Raw genomic sequence first — 18,412 nt, forward strand, 5'->3', positions numbered from 1 at the left:
GGTAACCTATCCGGACGTCGTCAAGCACCTCCTCTTCTCGACAGCGATCAACTGAAGAATGACAAAAGTCCGGAGGCCTACAAGCAATTCATCAATGGCAGGGCATCTTCGTCATGCGGCGGCCGGTATCCATCGGAAGCACACTGCTAAGGTGAGTGGAGCGCACAATGCAGTTGAAATATGTACCGCGTGATTACAGTCAGCGTTGTGTTCAATTATGTTGATGATACCAACCAAAGAGGTGTAGATTATTATTTTCATTTTTGTTACCGAGAGGGAGAAAGAGAGGTTCAACCGGGACGAGTCCCTTGTGGAGCCCGCACCTTTTTCGCCACATCTACGGCTACATTTTCGACTCAACTCGCCGAACAGCTTGCGGTGCGGTAACGCGTTATTGGAAACTTATTATAATAAAAGAGAAAATACAGATTTTACAGACATGCATTGCATTCACACACACGAGTATTACGTAGGCCCTCGGGCCTAAAGACTACTTCTCCTTCACAGAACCTAATTATTCCCAAGTAGGTGTGAAATTCTAAAAGGTAGGCACGTTTAAAACTACCTCTGAGTACAATGAATGGCACTTGCAGGGGAGCGCCTCAACAGGTCTAGTTTTCACCTTTGAGCAGAATTGCACTGCATCGATCTTTTGGCCCGCTCTTGGAGCTAAAACTGTATCTAAGATTCCAAAAAGTACGCGTTTGTTATCGTGGCTGAAGCTCACAAAGCATACGGCCGGGAAATTTCTTCAATTCTTACTGATGAAGGTGACAAAAATCACAACCCCCCCCCCCCTTTTTTTTTTTTTTTTTTTTTTCTTTTTAATCATTCAGCGGTTGTATTGGATTATTATTTGCACACGTGTGCAAATAAAGTGACGGCAGCATTTTGAAGCCAATTGTCTCTCTTTTGTTTTGACTTCCCGTCTCCTTTCTCCTCTCTCCTCACGTTTGAAGTCGTTGCCAGCGCTTCCAGTGTTTTTGTAGCAGGTCATCATTCCCTTTTATTGTGAAGAGGCCCTCTTCTGCACGATCCCTCCTCTCCAGTACCCCCCATTTTACAAGGCAATTCCAGAGCGACATAACGGGAAACCATCAAACACGCCTTCCACGAGGTCTGAGAGAATGAAGCCATTTCAATTTCAATATTTTCATGTTAATGATCATTTAGACAGGTGCTCCATTTGCCGGAGCAAAAGAAGTATCAGACAAAAACCAAAAAAGGTAAATGTGGATGTGTAAATAAATGCAGTCTTCTAGTATTTGTCCAAGCCATAATTGGCAACAGGACGACAATAGTAATCATTTACAATAAGATAGTCAGTGTGCTAAACGATTGGCATTGAAGTGCTGCCTGCATATTGTTGTTCTCATGATGTTTTCACAATTTTCTAGGTTTTTCTTCATGCTCTTTCTCTTTTATGACTTTTCCAGAAGTAGTTGGCAGCTTGTTCTGCATCAAAGTGCTCCATGACCAAGTGGCACCGATCTTTTCTCTTGTAAACTGCTGTCAGTCAGTCTCCTGCCGATGTTAACCACCGTGCGTGAACTTTGAATTTCTCTTCTCTGATCAAATATGGACCTTTTGAACTGATCTGTGATCTTGTCGGTTTCTTGCACCGGCACTTTTTGAAGCCGGTCGTCCCATTCTCGGGCCTCCATCTTGTCAGTCCAGACCCCCCCCCCCCCCCCCCCCCCCTGATTCATTTGACTTGTTGTTGCCTGGCTGCTTCGAAATCCGATTTGTCGATGAAATTGGATCTTGACGCTCAGCTCTCTGTCGTTTGCGAAAGACCAGATCGGGTTTCTTGCGCTTTGTTCTCAACTGTCTCATGATGGTTCTGATTGCCAGTACGTATTGTATGCCACAGTATGAAGAATGAAAAATGAAATCACATATTACAAGCGCAGGTAACGCATAGCAATAAGGGGGAGCGTTTTGGGCCCGACTCCACGTTTCTCATCAAGGTCAGCAAGGGCCCGATTTCAGATGTCTCAAAAGATTATCCTGACTGATTGCCCCCCACCCAGCTGCTCAAAAAACTTCAGGGCACTTTGCCAGACTTCTTGTTTGGGACACGAGACTGCTTCTCGGTTCTCGAGTTCAACACCGTTATTTCTTTTAGTGTTAGTGTGTTCTAGCCGGGCAATTTTCAGGGTTGAAAAAAAATTAAAAAATCTGTGCCTAAATCCTGTGATGTCAGATAACGGCAAACACATCAGAGAGAAAATCAACCTTTTCGATGACTGAAATGTGTACACCGGAGTCAAAAAGAGGAACTCCAAGACAAAATACAACATCCTTTTATTTCAATTTCCATTTGCTACATCTGGTTACAGTAAGCACATGAACGGGAGAAGTCAACACACGGAGTCCAGCCACTGAACACAGAGCGAGTCGCTTCCCGACAGTACCGCAGAGTCCACTACAGCACAGAACAGTACGTTCCCAGTCGTGTCTTGTCTTTTATCGCTCGATCAATGTGTAGAGACGTGCGCTGGAATCGCAGCGGAGAGAACACGGCATGTACGACTCTGCTTGCAAACAGCTGCTAATTCACAGTAAAGTTTCGAGAACAACAAGAGCCAAAAAAAAAAACCAAAATTGCACCTAAGGTACTGATCTCTCTCGTAAGTAGACTCACAAAGAGCATCTACTGCACGCCATTAAAACACGACATAGAAGACGCAGTGTACGCAGCTGACTGTCGGACATGGCTACGTATCGAATTTCAAAAGAAATCATGTGACATAACCAGAATTCACAAACTATTGGAATCGATTCCACGATATCTACAAATTCACAACTTTCATATACTATTTGTATATGGCGAGAATTGCATCAACACTTTTGAGGTTACGTTGTATCGAAACGGTAAGCGCTACCGATTAGCACAGATATGCTGTACTTTTTATGCGATGACATGCGTTCGTTGTAGTCAACTCTGGCCCGGTGGGAAAATAACTTCTGAAAGACGCAAAGCCCAAATTGTATGTCGACCCAATCCGGTTTCAAGCCTCAGTTTGGTCGTGTGACTGTTGAGCTCTCTTTGAGTCTTGGGGCAAAAAACATGTTTGTGGTCACAGAAGTGACCCTTGACACAAACGCTAATGTACCGAGAACTGCATATTGTGGAGAAGGCAAATGTTGAGGCGCTGCTGTTGCTGCAGCAGCAACAACAACAACAACAACAACAACAAAAAGAACAAGAGATCATCTGGAATGCTGTAATGAGACATCAACAAAAGTAAGAAGTTGGAGTGACAAGAAATTGGGCAATTACTGTGAGTCTGCATACCCATAACGATGTCGCTGTAGTACTAGACCTGTATCAAAAAGTCTGCCAGGGATGATGATGATGATGTTGAATTTAGACATCGCGATGCACCTCCAAAGATATTCCACAGTATTCCACTTCCACTTGTTTGAAAAAGGACGGCATCGTTGTTAGCGATACAAACTCAACTCGGTGTCCGATCAGATAGCGCCGATATGATCCGCTTTCTTGCATAGAACCTGTGTCACTGAAAATGAGTCACATGTGTAAAATATGGCAAATGCATGCTGGCATTTTAAGATATGATCCTTTGCAAGTGAAAAGTTACTTTCGACGTTAGAAGCGTCTTTAGTGGCCACGTCAATGCGTCTTTGGTTGCGCGATGCTTTCAGGTACATTTTGATATTTGAATGACATGAACAATTTTGAATAACAGGCCAGTGGGATTAAAACAACATTAGCATATACGGGCTGAAGAAAGCAAATTGATTCATGTTTAGGTGCACTTTGAAAATCGATTTCTTTGCGTTCTTTGTTGTTTTTTATTATTATTATTATTATCATCGTGGAGTTAACCTCTTCATTGCCAAAATGCACAAAAACATTTTGGGTCACGTCCTCAAGGGCTTTGCGACAATTTCCGTGCTGTTCTACTGGACTTTGGACCGCGTATGTATGCTTTGAAGCGAGCACCGGTGCCACTTGGCAAGCTACTTCATTGGTCTAATCAACTTAAAAGGCTCGCGCCCTTCACTTGGAGGACGGCGGCTTTTGACACTTGCGCTGGCAGATGGAATGCTCGGTTCCGGTCCTCCGCCGCGATGCATAATTAACCGCAGATTGAAATAATTCAAAATCCCTGCAGGGCGGAGTCGCGAGGTCACATGACGTGGCGAAAAAGGATTAGTATGTGGTCTATTGATCGCGATTGTTTGGCGACATCCAAACGGTATAGTTGGCGTAGGTACGCTAACCCTGGAATCGTTCTGAAAATACGCTCCTCTTAATGACGCTACCGAGGGAGGAAGTTCACAAACGCTTCCGTGTGTTAGTGAGCGGCAGGTAAGGCAGACTCATCAAATCTGCATGCTTGCAAATGAGGGGAAAAAGCACTTTGGGAACCTTGCCGGTGTAAATGAACGTCACATAAATATGCGCTAGTAATTTATGAAGGCGTCTCTGGGGCTGCGAGTGGGTCACCGATGACTGAATGGGTTGAAGCGCCAGAACGCAGACACTCGGAGCTACTTGGGTGTAATACTGCCGATCCCATTTTGTGAGGCTGCGTTTGAGGACTACACGGTTTGTGACAATAAAATCCCGATAGGAGAGGCCGGAGCAAACTCTAAGTAAGTTTACGCCTTGAGACTATTTCAAATGATGGCTTGAAACAAGTCTCCACAACCTTCTTTTCCATTCTGGTGAATTCCTAACCCTAGCTCGCGCGATGGTGCACTCAGGGGCGCTTCAGAACGCCGTTGGTGATTTCGTAGACCGGCGCAGATCTGAGAGGAGGCGGGCCGCGCCACAGCGGACTGGCTCCCGTCATTCCCTTTAAATGTGGGGCATCTGTTTGCAGAAGAGGATGAGGAGTAATCGTAGCAATCCCCTCTTGGCGACGGACAACGTGAGCGTTTGATACAGAATGTGCCCGTGACTTGAATCTGGCTGCCTTCGGCTGGATCAAGTTCACCAAAATCGAATTAGACGAGTGGTCTGACCTGCGCCTGCAAGCGCTCGCAGTCTGCGCAGGCGTCAGTAAAAGTAGTAAATAACTTTCTGCCAGGAGAAAATAATGTTTAGTTGAATGTTTGAAAGTACGCTCGATCGCTGGTTCGTATTTTTGAAAATGTTTCCTATGTTAAAACTGTCTGGTCCCCCCGGCCACGACCAGGTCTGGCGTCGCTACGAAAATACAAATTCACTTTCTAATCTTGTTCCGTATGAAGGGTAGACTTGTTGTTTACTGCAAAACACAAAAGTAGAGACAAATGAAGACACTTGACAGAATCAAAGTATTAAAAAACGCTAACGTATAATGAGTAAAAAGCACCCACTAAGCAGAATGACTGAAGAAAATACTCCATACAATGTTGTTGTTGTTGTTGTTGTAAATTTCTGAAGATAAGTCACCCATGTGTATTTACTGAATTTCTATGATGAAAGGAAAAGCTTGAAAGCGGGCTTCAGTCTGAGGTACTGGCGGCCTTTTCTTCGGGCTACTCTATGTGAAAAGCACAAAAGGAAATCCGCACCCGGGCCCAAAATGCATCAGTTGAATTTTTGCTTTGTAAAGGTTGCGGGTGGGATGGACGTAGTAGATGCACAAGAACCGTTTTGTGCCTTGCGTATGCTGCAAATGGACGATAAAACCTTTCTGTATGTTGAACGAGTGACTCGGCTCAAAGGTCACCGGCGGACTTGGAAATGCACGATCCTCATGCTACTTGGTCGACTCTGACGCCATTCGGTTTGATCTGAAGATTATTAACGATGCTCCTCCTATGGAAGCGGTCACCGCAGTAAAGCCACCGTACAACAGGTTCTCGGGCGTCTTCCGGTGCATAATCTGTGCGTTAGCATGCGTGTTATTAATCCTGGTCTTCATTGCTAGGCTATGATGACAACCTGAACCGCATGCTTGCAATACACGTGAAAGGAAAACACCGTTCCTCTAGTTTAGAAAATGTTGTTGGAGTACTTGGTTACACATAGCGGGAGGGGGAAAAACCAAACCAAAACAATGCACCGCCAACCTCTTTGACGCGGACATTGCGTAACATCACTGCAGAAAGTGGTCAGCCATTACGCGGCTTTGCTTGATTACACGGAACAGAGCAAAGATGGCGTGATGCCACCCCCGTGGGGCACTTTAATGGCGTCTTCCCGCCACAGTTTCCATTCGCACCCGCTAACGTAGACCCCCAGTAAATAAGCTGCTGCCGTCTTTGCTGTTTCTGTCGAGGACACAAAGTGTAACGTTGACGACGAATTGTGGAAAAGGGGGCGTCGTGATAACGGACTCCCTCAAACGTTATTTGCCCTCCGTCTTTATGGCTGAGCAAAATATCACCCACACACACGCACACACACGAGATACACTGGCAGAAACGTGATTTCACAATCTCCAAAAGTCCGCCTTTGCAAAGGTAACTGGATTTTTGTCCACGTTAGTTAGCATGTTAAGCTAATGGCGACGTGACACCGTACAAGGTTGCAAATGACGGGCAGTTTGCCCGGGTCGTGCGGTTTTCCTCAGAGGGCCGTTATGACGTGGCGGCCTCACGCTGGGAGGGAAATCCTAAAGATTTTACAAACTATATGTACTGTACATCTATGATTTGATGATGAGTCAAATGTCGCTGTCAGACTTCCTCCTCGCGCGTCTTTCTAGTGTCTCGTTAAGCTTTGTGAGTGAGGTAAGAAACGATCTGACGCGGTGCAGCTCCAGAGCACTCAAAGCTACCACGCATGCGACGACGTGAATAAGCTAAAACTCTGGTGCGATATTATCTGTGTAAAGGCAGCTCTTCTATTGGATCTGACGAGATTGGCTACCTCACGCACACAAGTGGAGAAGTACCTTGACCCCGTCCAAAGAAGCCAAATTGCCATTCATGTGTTCCGGGTTTTTGTCCTGTATTTTCAAGAAAGTAGTATTGTTAAATAAATCAAGTGTAATTACCGCGGTGTTTGTGGATTGACCGTGCCGTGTGCCCAGCCAGCCGGAGTCAGACTGCGCGTGAGCGTCTGGACCGGAGCTGTGGCCCACGGCGGCTCCTTGAGAGCTGAGCTCTCGTTTTCATTTTGTATAAAAAGTGAAAAGTACATTGGCAACTGCGTGCTCCCCCATGTGGTACTGCGTCTTTCCCACTTCGATTCAATTTTGGTCATCTTAATAGACACGCACACAAAAAATGCAATTTGAGTGTGATTTCACGGAGGACACTAACGGGAAAGAAACTTTCTTTTGATTGGCACCGCAGGGGTTTAGCCATGACTTTGTTGCCTGTAATTCTGCAAACAAAAATCCTACCGTCATTATTCTGGCATTGAGCAAACAGAGCTAATTTAGTTCGAAAACGGGAAAAAAACTGAAGTCTGATTTCCTGTCAGACACTTTCGGGGGGGGGGGTGCATTTGTGTCTTTTTAGGCATTGGTGGTGGCGAAAGGTATTTTGGCACCCAAAATGTTTTCGTTTTTTTTTTTTTTGTTTGTTTGTTTTTAGTTATGACTGTAAACTCTGAATCTAGACGGGGGCCCTCGTTCGTCAAGGTGCCACTCAACAAATAGTACATTAGTGCGTAGACACGAGAAGATGCTAACGGCCTCCGGCAAAGCTGTTTATCTTTCGTTGTGAAAGCAGATCAGGAGTTGGGGGGCGGAATTCAGTTGAGGTTGTTTGCCGTGATGATGACGGGCTTTCTGTTGACGTAGGTGGCCCAGTAGCCCAAGTTGAAGATGAAAAAAAGGATGGGGAAAATGATGCGGGATATCTTGTCCACTTTGCTGACCCGGTTGTAAGACTTCTTGGCTTCTGTGTAGGGGTCGTCCATTTTATGGAGGTAAGAGTGCTTGGCCGACGCCCCGGCGCTACTGGCGCTCTTAGAAATGGTGGTTAAACTTTGGTCTTTGGCCACGTTGATGGCGTACGTCGTTCCGACAATGTTGAACGTGTTGTTGGCCTTTTTGGAGAGAGTCGCCGATTCTCTTCTCTGCAAAGGAGAGAAGGCAGCAGTGGTCGTCAGAAGAAAACGCGGCAGACTCTCCAAAACTTCCATTTGAACTCGTAAAGAGGAAATAGAAGCAACAGCACGAGACACGACACACACAAGAGCAAAACAAAAGCCTGACCATATCGTTAATCCTGGCCATGTTAGCCTGAAACGGTTCCTGAAAAGAAAAGTAGAAAAGAAAAAAAGTTTACCCACGATATGAAGAATTACCCAACTTGCATGCTCAGTCTCGAGTGCGTACATTTGACATGATGGGCAAATTCAGTCTGCGTCATATAAGAGTTGATTGCAGAGGAAAAGAAAAAAAAAAAAAAAAAAAAGAGAGAGAGAGCTCACAACTACAATATTCAGCTGCGTCTGAAATGTTTTTTTTTTTTTTTTTTTTGCATCACTTCAACTGGCTGTCAGCTGCAGTTATAGAGCATGATTGATTTAAAAAAAAAAAAAAAAAAAAAAGTAGTAACGATACCTGGCAAATTAACGAAACCAGCTCGGACTCTTCAGGACCCCAAACCCCCCAAAACATGTGATTAAGCAGGTTATTTGATCCAACCCAGCGAAAAAGTCGCCTCGCTCGTATTTCACAGAATCCAGCAGAAATGATGCAGACTGCCACGCCCAATTTGCATCTGGATTTAGCGCTGGTTGCTTTGATAATGGTGGCAGCCTAAAAGTGGGTGCGGGCGGAGCGTAAATAAGAAGCGGGTCCCACGATGGATTGCGTTGGTCCGTGGCGCTTCCACCGGACCGACCCCACCTTGTACGAAGGAGAATATTGACGAGTCAACTATTTCCAACTTTGTTAGCAGGTTAGCATCCTTTTTCCTGCTTGGAAATCTTGTTCCACCGAGCCTCCTTCGGCCATCTTAGGACGTGTTAGCCTCGAGTACTGGAACGTACGCGACCGGTGAGGGCGAGTTGAGTCCAGCATTTGCTGTCTTTTAGGCTCTTGGAAATCCGCTGCTTGTAAACAGTTCCAGACTTTTATTTCATTTTATGAAAAGCCAATTATGATTCATCCAAGCAAGTCCGTCTGTCTGTTGTATTTGAATTCATTCGTGTTTATCATACATTTTCACAAAATATCTACAGACTAATTCCTCTTCTATGTCTGGATGTATTATATGTCAAATTGAATCATTTCAGATGTGATTTTGACATTGAAGTAATGGACCAATCATGATTGAGGTCAAATCCCAATAAATTGATTCTCTGGAAAAATCCAAAATCCAAATGAACGGACGGACGGCTCGGGTTTAGCCCTCAAGCCTAAAATAAACCCCATCGAACGCATTTCGAATAAATCCCATTTTAGAAAGTTTGGACTGCCGTGCCGACGCAGACCTGACGAGATCGAGGATCGACGGAGGTATTCCTGTCCAGAGGCCAACGTAGGAGACGCCGCTTGTGATGACTGAGGCCCAACTTTTGCCGTTGCGGGCCCGCCACACCCGCTGCGGTTTATTATTTTGGTATTTTGGTTGTTGCTTTCCAGTCGCTAATTCAGGGCTAGGTGTGTCTCGCGTGCCTTGTTTAGCTATCCTGGCAACTACTGCACATACTCAGCGTAGTCACAGAGGGTGCCGAATAAATTTTGGGAAAAAAAAAAACAAAAACAAAAAAAAAGTCTGAAGAATCAAGTCTGTAAATTCATGACAGGAACATGAATGACACATTTCTCTGGAAGAGTGGCTCAGTTATTTCACATCTGCTGTAGACTCCAAATATTCGGCTTTGACGTTTAAAGATGAATATGCGGCTCAACATTATTTTCAGCTTTGGTATTTACACGTGATAAACAATTTCGAAGCAATTTGGTCCCACCCGTGTTTGGGAAGGGGGAAGCAAAAAGGGTGTGAGGGCAGCTTTCGTTTTTGTGCGCTGATCGGAAATTTGGTTTCTGTTCGTCCAAATAAAAGGGAGAAAAAAAAAACCTTGACTGGAGCACATGAGCCAATCCAAACGTTCCTCTCGAGGCAAATCTTCTCCAACCCTGGCGTTTTACCATCACCTCCTTTCCAGGTGAAAAGCTTTGCCGAGGCCACGGGCTCCCACCTGCTGCAGTTTCCGCACGTACAAGCGAACTTCTGATTCGCTTGGCCGCATCCGTCCATTTTGGATGCTTTAATTAGGCTCACGAGCCGCCGGAGGATTTCTGAGCTCCGTGTGGCGTGACGATTTAAAAAAAAAATAAAATAAAAAAAAAAAAATCGCTGCATGCGAACTTTGGAGAGGGGAGTGTATTGCACGTGTTTGATAGTTTTGTTGTTGTTGTTGTCGGTGCTGTCATCAACATTAGAACATTTGATGGACATTCTAATCATGTCATCGTCCAAAAGTTTGTCCCCAACCATGTGCAAATTTTTTTCCCCCCACCCTCGGTCGAATGTCATTTTTTTCAAAGTAGTAACCTTTTCAAGGCAGTGTTGAAGTATTAAGCGCTCTCATCTGCAGAACGCTGCACATTGTATCATTTCCTTTTCAAAGTATACCGTTACAGCTTCACAGATGCCACGTCTGCTCTGTAAGTGCAGTGGGTGTACTTAAAGGGACCGTTTGAAGTGATTGGACACTTTTCTTCCTGTCTGAGGCCGGACAAACTTCTCTTTGCGTCAGCATATCAGACGTCGTCCTGCAATTCGGGTGAACCAGATTGTAAATTGACGTTACGTTTGACGTTTGACTGAAAGGCGCTTGGATTTTGATTTATGTATTTATTTATTTTGCCACCCGTATTACGGCTTCTCCTTTAAAAAAAAAAAAAATCCTAAATGGACCGTGGCCCATCATTCTCCCCTGCAGATGGCCTCCATTCACGTCGTTGCGCCGATGCGTTTCCTTCCACCGTCGCGCTTTCCTTCTAAACACATAAAAGAGCCCCAAGTACACTATTGACAAATCTTTGGTGTATGATTTAGTTTCAGAGGGAACGTAAAGTGGCCTCCAGGGATTCCTTTAACTGCAGTCTCACTTTCTGTGGAGCTTCGTGTCGACAAATTGGTCTTAGTGCCGTCTAAAACGCAAACCGCCGGCCTAAATTGGCGGCTTGTGTCTTTGCCAGTTCAGTTTACCTCCGTTTGCGGACTCCCTGTTCCGCCCCCGCTGTCCTTGTTCCGTTTGGCTGTTAATGAATAAGTAAAAGCGCCTTTACTGAGTAGTCTGGGTTACTCCGAGTTTCCCATTCACCCTTGTTCAACCACCGTCGCAAAGAGTCTCATCCCCTTTCCAAAAAAACCCCAAAACAAAACGAGCCCATAAAATTTCCAAGACGGGACTAGCAGAGACCCGAATTCTGCCGCTCAGCTCGGACGTGTTTTGGTGTCGTTGGGACCTTTGTGCAATGGTCAAAGAGGAATGACTCACCCGGACCTCCATGCCCTCTTTTTTCCCATCCCACGCCCAGCTGCGCTTGGTGAAGTAGTTGACGGTGGCAAACTCAATCAAGGCGGAGAAGACGAAGGCGTAGCACACGGCCATGAACCAGTCCATGGCTGTGGCGTAGGCGACCTTCGGGAGGGAGTTGCGGGCGCTGATGCTTAGGGTCGTCATGGTGAGGACCGTGGTGACCCCTGAGGATAGGGAAACCAAAGTCGCCCACCCACCGGACTTGATTTTATTATTTAGCGCATCGCGGGTTGCGTTCGAAACTCAGCAAGGCACTCACCAAAGACGGTGCGCGCAGGAACGGACTCTCTGTTTAACCAGAAGGACACCTGTGACAGGATGACTGTCATGATGCAGGGAAGGTAGGTTTGGATCACAAAATATCCAATTTTCCTTTTCAAGTGGAAATATGTTGTCATCACGACATATTCCCCTGAGAGAGAGAGAGAGAGAGGACAGAAAAAGGAGAAATGGCGACAGCGGCTCATCGTTCAACATGTTAGGTAAGTATGACAACGCAGATTTAATCGATGCATATTCGGTGAGGTGCATTCATCCCGTGGTTGTCATGTAGTATCCCTTCATGTTTACCTGCTAAGAACTTTGGTGACTTCTTTTAAAGGCTGCCAAAAGGCAAACAATGCGTCTTAAATTTGGCATATTTTGTGTAGCTTGCCGTCAACGGCACAGCTGTAAAAATCTCATCTGATCTCAAACCAAGTGTTCTCAATCGAGTTTCTGAGCACTTCCAGCGGCCTTTTTTTTTTTTGGTTCCTTTTGGTCTGGCTGACTTGTCTCCCGAGAGCCGCCAGAAGTAAACGGCTTCACCTATTTCCAAAAGGCAAACTTTTGACATCTCCAAGTCTTCTGATAGCGCTTGTCCGTCTGACTGCCGGACCCAACTTGAGAAACTTCGGGGCTAGAGTTGATATTTTATTGGACCCATCCTGCTTTTTCCATATTAAAATGATTCCCGAACTTCATTCTGAACTACAAATGATCAGGAATGCTTTTTGACTTCCCATGTCTTGCCGATTACAATCCCAGCGCCACTGGTCTCAAGAAAACCTCTTTGGACCATCTCCGGTAGCGTCAGAAGGCCTCTGCGAGGCGTGTCGGTCGATTCGGCCGCCTCGCTTCAATTCTGTTCTTCTTGCAATGCTTTCATATTCATTTTTCGATTCACTCGGAGAGCCCTCGATGGTCGGGCTCTTCCGTATTCGTCATCTTTAGTGATGCCGGAATCCTTTTTACTGGCACAGAAGAAATTTGCCTCTTTGTATTTGTAATAAGTGCCGAATCAATCTTACTTTCGTCTATCACTGTAAAGTTTGGACTATAAACCGCACCCCCCAATCTTTAATCCCTGCGTTTTCCAGAAAAGGATGCAGCTCCTTTGCAGATCTTCCCGATCCCACCTTCTGGTCTATTCTTAGCTGCTCTCTGACGCAGACTAACGCATCACTTTTACTGTTGCTGATCGTCTTAATAGCTATCAACTGTTTAGATACAGACATTCATTTTAAAATGCCCTCCCCACCAAAAGAGATTTTGAACTCAATCCAAACAAACCAAACCCAGTGCCATGCTGGTCAGTGTCTATGCAGCGTACCTGTACTGGAACTTATGGTTTCTTTGCCAATGACGTGTCCCAGTAGGTCATACTGGTTGAGCCTGGAACCGTCCTCTGCCACCGAAACCGATCGTTCGTCTTCTTGAGTCCAGAGATAAATCACCTCATTGTTGGTGTAGGCATCTGGGAAGCGGTGCGCACCAAACGTAGATACCGGGTGGGGGGGGGGGGGGTTAGCATGAGAAGCTTCATTCCGCGACCATAGTGATGATAATTAATTCCTTTAGTCAAAGGCCAAATATAAAAGAAGTCTTAATCGCTCAATATTCAAGTCAAGGAAAGTCTAAGGATTGAAGGGCGAGGGTAAGGGTGAGAAAGCTACAATGATCTTGAAACCTTTCAGTAGCATAAGTTCTTTCAAAATGCTCTCAGAGGCCACATACTTTATAGCGCTAACGTTTGCTGCGGTGTTACGTACAGCTTCCAAATTTCAGGGGACAGGCGTGGACATCCATGGGGAAATCCTCCAGGTGCATGGGACATTCAGCATGAATGGTCAACCTTGTGTGGGCGGTGGGGGGGGGAGGTCAGGAGGCATTCAAAGGGAAGAGAAAAATATGAAGTCACAAATTGAATGGACTGCTCGGGATGAATTTGAGTACTGCCTGCAATTGGAACGATTCTTAGTGTAGAACAACGCAAGTGACTTGGCTAACCCTCACCCTAACCCTAACCCTGACAACAGATAAGGAACAAGAAACTGCCGCGAAATATAGCAACACGGAACATTTTAAGTGATGTAGTTCAGCATCAAGAAGTAGGAGCAGATCAGTAAATCAAATAGGACATATTATTGGGCGGGATCTACCAAAGTACAGAATTGTTTTCTCAAGTCAGCCAACGGTCCATCCGTCTGTCCCCTGCGGTGAACCTGGTAACTAATGAATTCCAAGGTTCCGCCTAACTCTGTTCCGGGTCTCCGATCTAACCCATCAAAACCGCGAGCGTCCGCTTGAGCTTTGGCCGAAAGGCCGACTCTGCGGGCCAGACTCGTTGAGACCGACGACGACTGACCTCATAGTGTAGAGAAGTGTGCCGTTGTCAACCAGCCGCAGGAGTTTGTTCGGAGTCGTCATGTTGTGGGCGACGGACTTCTTCCCATTGTGGAAAAAGGTGTCAGGCGTCCAGATCTTACTGGCCAGCAGGTTGTTGAGGGGTAGCACCTGCATCGGCCCGTCAAATTTCAGCCTCTCGTCTCTCCAACTCTGGCGGAAAAATACATCGATGGTGTACTCCTGCGGGGGAGGAGAGCCGAAAGCTTTCAGTCGGGTTGAGACGGTCGCCGGCAGCTCCAGTTTTTATTCCCCAAACAAAACGGTGCACACAGTTCTTTCTCGAGATTTGAAGGGTGAACTTCAGCTTCATCAGAAGGCCTGAATGAAACATTGATGCTTAAAGTGTGGCAATGTTTCAACCAACTGTTTGCACAACTGGAGGTAGTTGCCGTGGCAATGGCAGCGCCGCCATTTTCCTTCTTGTAAACCGCTGGAAAAGGATTTTCAAGATGTAATTTGAAGCTTACTTTACATCAAAAGTTGGTCATATATTTTTTTTTTTTTTGGGGGGGGGGGGGATATCGTTGACCGCCTGTAGACTTTTCTTTTGGTTTTCTGGTTGAATTAGTTGGGCTGGTATTTGTTGGTAAATAAAAAAATAAGAACCAAAGAACAATATATCAGGAATCGATGTCCTGGAAACGATTCTCCTCGTTAGCGGCCGTGCGGACTCTGCAGACTTTGGCGGCGCATCCAAAGGCCCAAACAAAAACCGCCACTCGTCTCCGAGCGGCTTCAAAAAGGAGGCCGTCGTCCTCAGCGGGGAGATTTGCAAACGCAACAAAGCACACGGCGGATTTGAATCGACGTGCCGGATGTTGCGCTGCGCCGCCGACGGACTTGAAAGCGTTGCGCCGCTTTGTCCTAAACGCGGCCTTTAAAATATAAATGACGCATAATAATTTGTTGTGAACCAAACTCAAAGAAGCAAATGAACACAAAAGCGACTGGTGAGGGCTGCTGGATTCACCAACGCCTCCCTCAAAACCAAAACACGAACGACGTCGTGCACTAATTGGAAGGCAAGACGCGATTGACTGCGACAGCAAAAGGTATTTTTGCAGAGCTTCTGTTTTGTTTTTATCTCCTTTTTTTATGACTCACAATTTACCGTCTGGACATTTAGCAGCCTTGCCAATCAAGTGTGGATTTCTGCCGGGCGGTTTGTTGCAAGGACTGCACTGAACCCCTTTGGAATTGTTTTCGGTGACAAAAGTATATATATATATATATATATATATATATATATTAGATCTTGAAATCATGATGCATGCGAGTGCGTACTGTACTGTCTATCTTTGATAATCCCAAACGCCTGTGATAGATTGAAAGCTCTTCCGCAACAGGTTTTATTCGTCGTCTTTGGTTGGTTTCGCTCAAGTCAATTGGGCAACCTCTTTTCTGCGTCTGCTTGTTTCGGACACAGTCCACCAATCAACGCAGGAGATCCGTTTGCTCCTTCATTCATTCTTATCCTTTCGTTTACTGCAGCGAGGCAGTTGAAGCTCGTAGGTCGGATTGTTTTTGGCAGCTGGCCCTTTTTGTCGTCAACCTGATGGGGTGCAACCTTGCACCCCATCTCGCTCCACCTACCTTCTTTTTTTTATGGCATTGCTGTCTGGCCATCCCTCGCTCCCTCCACCCTGCTCTCCATCCTCCGCATGCCGCACCTGTGGCATTTTGGAGGGCTTACCTGCCCCGTGTCAGACTTGTTTGGCAAATTGGGCTGCCCTCTCTGGTGTCGAGGAATAAAAAAATCTCCAAAGCGCAGCTGGCTCACTTTACTACAACTGAGTTCATCTGCTTGGACAAGAGAGCATGGAAGCTCCAAAGAGGTCCGCTCGGTCTCTCGAGTGATGTGAGGAACACGAAAAGAAAGGGCGGCGACATCGAGACGTCGTCCCACTTCGATGCCCATTGATGACGAGATCAGGTCTGACATCCGCCACACGTCGGCGGAGCGATCCGATCCACCCAACGTGCGGCGCTCCCGGCGGGACCGACGTTTGGTTGACTTTCTGCCGCCAAAACGTCAACGTGGTAACCAGTCCGCCCAATTGACAGAAGGGCGCGAGCCTCGGGCTTGCACGCAATTCCAGATCCGTCGACCGAAATAGAGGCCTCGGCTTCGGAAATGTCTCGAGCTGCCCGCGGAACCGAGTTGCCCGGGAACGCGACCTCTGGCTTCCTTTACCAAGGAACGCAGAAGAAAAAACCCCAAACCAGGGCCTTTTCCTCTAACTGTAGAATTGCTTAATTTTGAGTTTCTTTTTTTGTTTTGTTTTTAACATCGCCACGTTATAGCTACACTCGAAACGGGTTACAAAATCGCGTACACATCAGTCGTTGGTAGCCAGCCGCCTTTCTCCATATAAAGCCGTGACGCAAAACGACGTATTTGTATATTGTTGGGTGTGAGACAGCATTCAAGTCATTTTTTTTGGAATTGAACGGCAGGCCGGAGATGACGGCGGACTCCCTTCAGGCGCCACATCCGTCCATGATCTCTTCTCGCTCTTTGATTGATGTGCAGCTAATGAGTGTTCATCTTTTTGCTATTTTGCGGTAAATACTGTAATTGTCTCTCCCCGCGCTCGCCCTTTCCCCGCCGTGAGTGCAACCCGTGCGAGCGACGGAGTGCAAACGATCTTCGGCGTTCTGTTCCTCAAATAGAATCGCGCTGCGGTCTGCAGTCCGTAAGTGCATCTCTTAAAAGCCGTTGCCATTAATAACCATCAAAGTAAACACTTGCTCTTTGTTTTTATTGTTCTTGAATGACTTCCCCGGTCATCATCGTGTCATGTTTTGATTATATGACGCTGTGTAAGTGTAGAACCTCAATGATGTTAAATATCCTGCAGTAGAACGAGAGGACTTGTTAAATTGTTGAAGCAAAGCGAACAAGCATTTGTTTTCTCTGCCAAGGCCTGATAGCAAAAGTCAGCGTTTATCATGCATTTGGGTGGAATGCAGCTGTAAATTCGGTGAAACATGATTTGGGGCCACCGTGATAACATTTTCAACTCCCATCGTAACGGGCTAAAGGTTCATTTTCAACTTATTGGAGTATAGTTTTAGTTTGGTGCCGCCTTTTTTGCTCCTTTGCTGCATCATGCACAGGTTTGGCGCTTGTGGTGGTAGTAGTAGTAGTAGTAGTAGTAGTAGTAGTGGTAACTGCCCCCCCCCCCTCCCCCCTCCCATCGCGTTCCTCCAAATTTGGTCATTTTGTGTATTTGGCTCCCATTTACATTTGTTAAGAATCAAAACAGTGGCGATTTCATAAAGGATTACGATTTGATCATGTTTGGTTTTTCTTCGGGTTGGAGGGGTTGCAAAAGTGAACAAATACTGTGTAGATATACAGCGTCATAGATTTGCTTTTGTTCACAGCCACGATGTTAGTGAAAGCAGTGCAGTTCAGCCGCGAGCCACAATAGTAATAAGGAGAATAGGAATAATAATGGTTGTTGCCTTGTGCTCAGTTCCTCAACAAGCTTTCATAGAAATGTATTCTGAATTCCTTTTTTTTGTTGTTTTTTTTTGAAAGGTAGGTACCAGGATGTCCTTCAGTTGACTCTCCGCGTAAAGCAACCACGACTGTGACAGAGCAAGAACCACACTTCATGTTATTAAGTCATAACATGATTTGTCAGACTGCTACCACGACTACGAATAACCATCCATTCATTTTCTGAGCAGCTTATCCTCACAAGGGTCACAGCAGCGCCGGAGCCAATCCCAGCTATCATCGGACGCGGGATGCACCCTGAACCGGTCGCCGGCCAATCGCAGGGCACATGGAGACAAACAGCCGCACTCGCAATCAGACTTTTCGGGGCAGTTTAGAGGGTCCGTTTTTGGGATGTGCCCGGAGAAAAGCCAGGCGGGCACGGGGAGAACATGCAAACTCCGCACGGGCGAGGCTGGGATTTGAACCTCAGAAGTGCGCCGCCCTGCTGCCACTAATAATAATCATACTAATACTAATGGTAATAAAAGGCTCATCGTGCATGAACAGGCATACTTGTGTCTGTGATGTGTGCAGTTTCAAGGAAATTCACAGGGACGTGGACTACTTAACGGGGATGTGCGCGGAGATGGCGAGCCGCATTCCAGGTCTGGCCCGGCCCGGCCACGGTCGTACACTCCGAGCCCGTCGCCCGAGCTTTTGACGGCGTTGCTCGTTACGCGCTGGGCGTTCGTTGCAGAAGTGGGATTTCATTTTTCTCAGAGTACAAAAAAAAAAAAGAGGTGAATGGGGAGGGTTGCGTTACGGGTGGGAAGAAGAAGAAGAAGAAGAAGACATTTCTGGGACATTTGTGG

At 46.2% G+C, this 18,412-nt stretch overlaps 1 protein-coding gene and 1 long non-coding RNA gene across 3 annotated transcripts in view; one reads left to right on the plus strand and one right to left on the minus strand.

The window, feature by feature from the left end:
- Positions 1-10: 10 nt before the first annotated feature.
- Positions 11-18,104, plus strand: LOC133492126 (uncharacterized). The gene is made up of 3 exons (XR_009792560.1): positions 11-151; positions 2,343-2,443; positions 17,637-18,104. It is a non-coding gene; the product is annotated as an uncharacterized LOC133492126 (long non-coding RNA).
- Positions 2,450-18,412, minus strand: part of gabra3 (gamma-aminobutyric acid type A receptor subunit alpha3) — a 35,280-nt gene continuing 19,317 nt past the window's right edge. The window contains exons 5-11 of one of the 2 annotated variants that reach the window (XM_061804092.1): positions 14,049-14,269; positions 13,453-13,535; positions 13,014-13,157; positions 11,682-11,834; positions 11,381-11,586; positions 8,136-8,174; positions 2,450-7,996 (exon numbers count right to left, since the gene is read on the minus strand). In XM_061804092.1, coding sequence (XP_061660076.1) covers positions 7,670-7,996; positions 8,136-8,174; positions 11,381-11,586; positions 11,682-11,834; positions 13,014-13,157; positions 13,453-13,535; positions 14,049-14,269 — 1,173 coding nt within the window. In that variant the 3' untranslated portion in view covers positions 2,450-7,669. The remainder of the gene's footprint in view (positions 7,997-8,135; positions 8,175-11,380; positions 11,587-11,681; positions 11,835-13,013; positions 13,158-13,452; positions 13,536-14,048; positions 14,270-18,412) is intronic. The other variant, XM_061804091.1, reaches the window with a different exon arrangement.

This window comes from Syngnathoides biaculeatus, chromosome 18 (genome assembly GCF_019802595.1).
Source record: "Syngnathoides biaculeatus isolate LvHL_M chromosome 18, ASM1980259v1, whole genome shotgun sequence".
Lineage (NCBI taxonomy): Eukaryota > Metazoa > Chordata > Actinopteri > Syngnathiformes > Syngnathidae > Syngnathoides > Syngnathoides biaculeatus.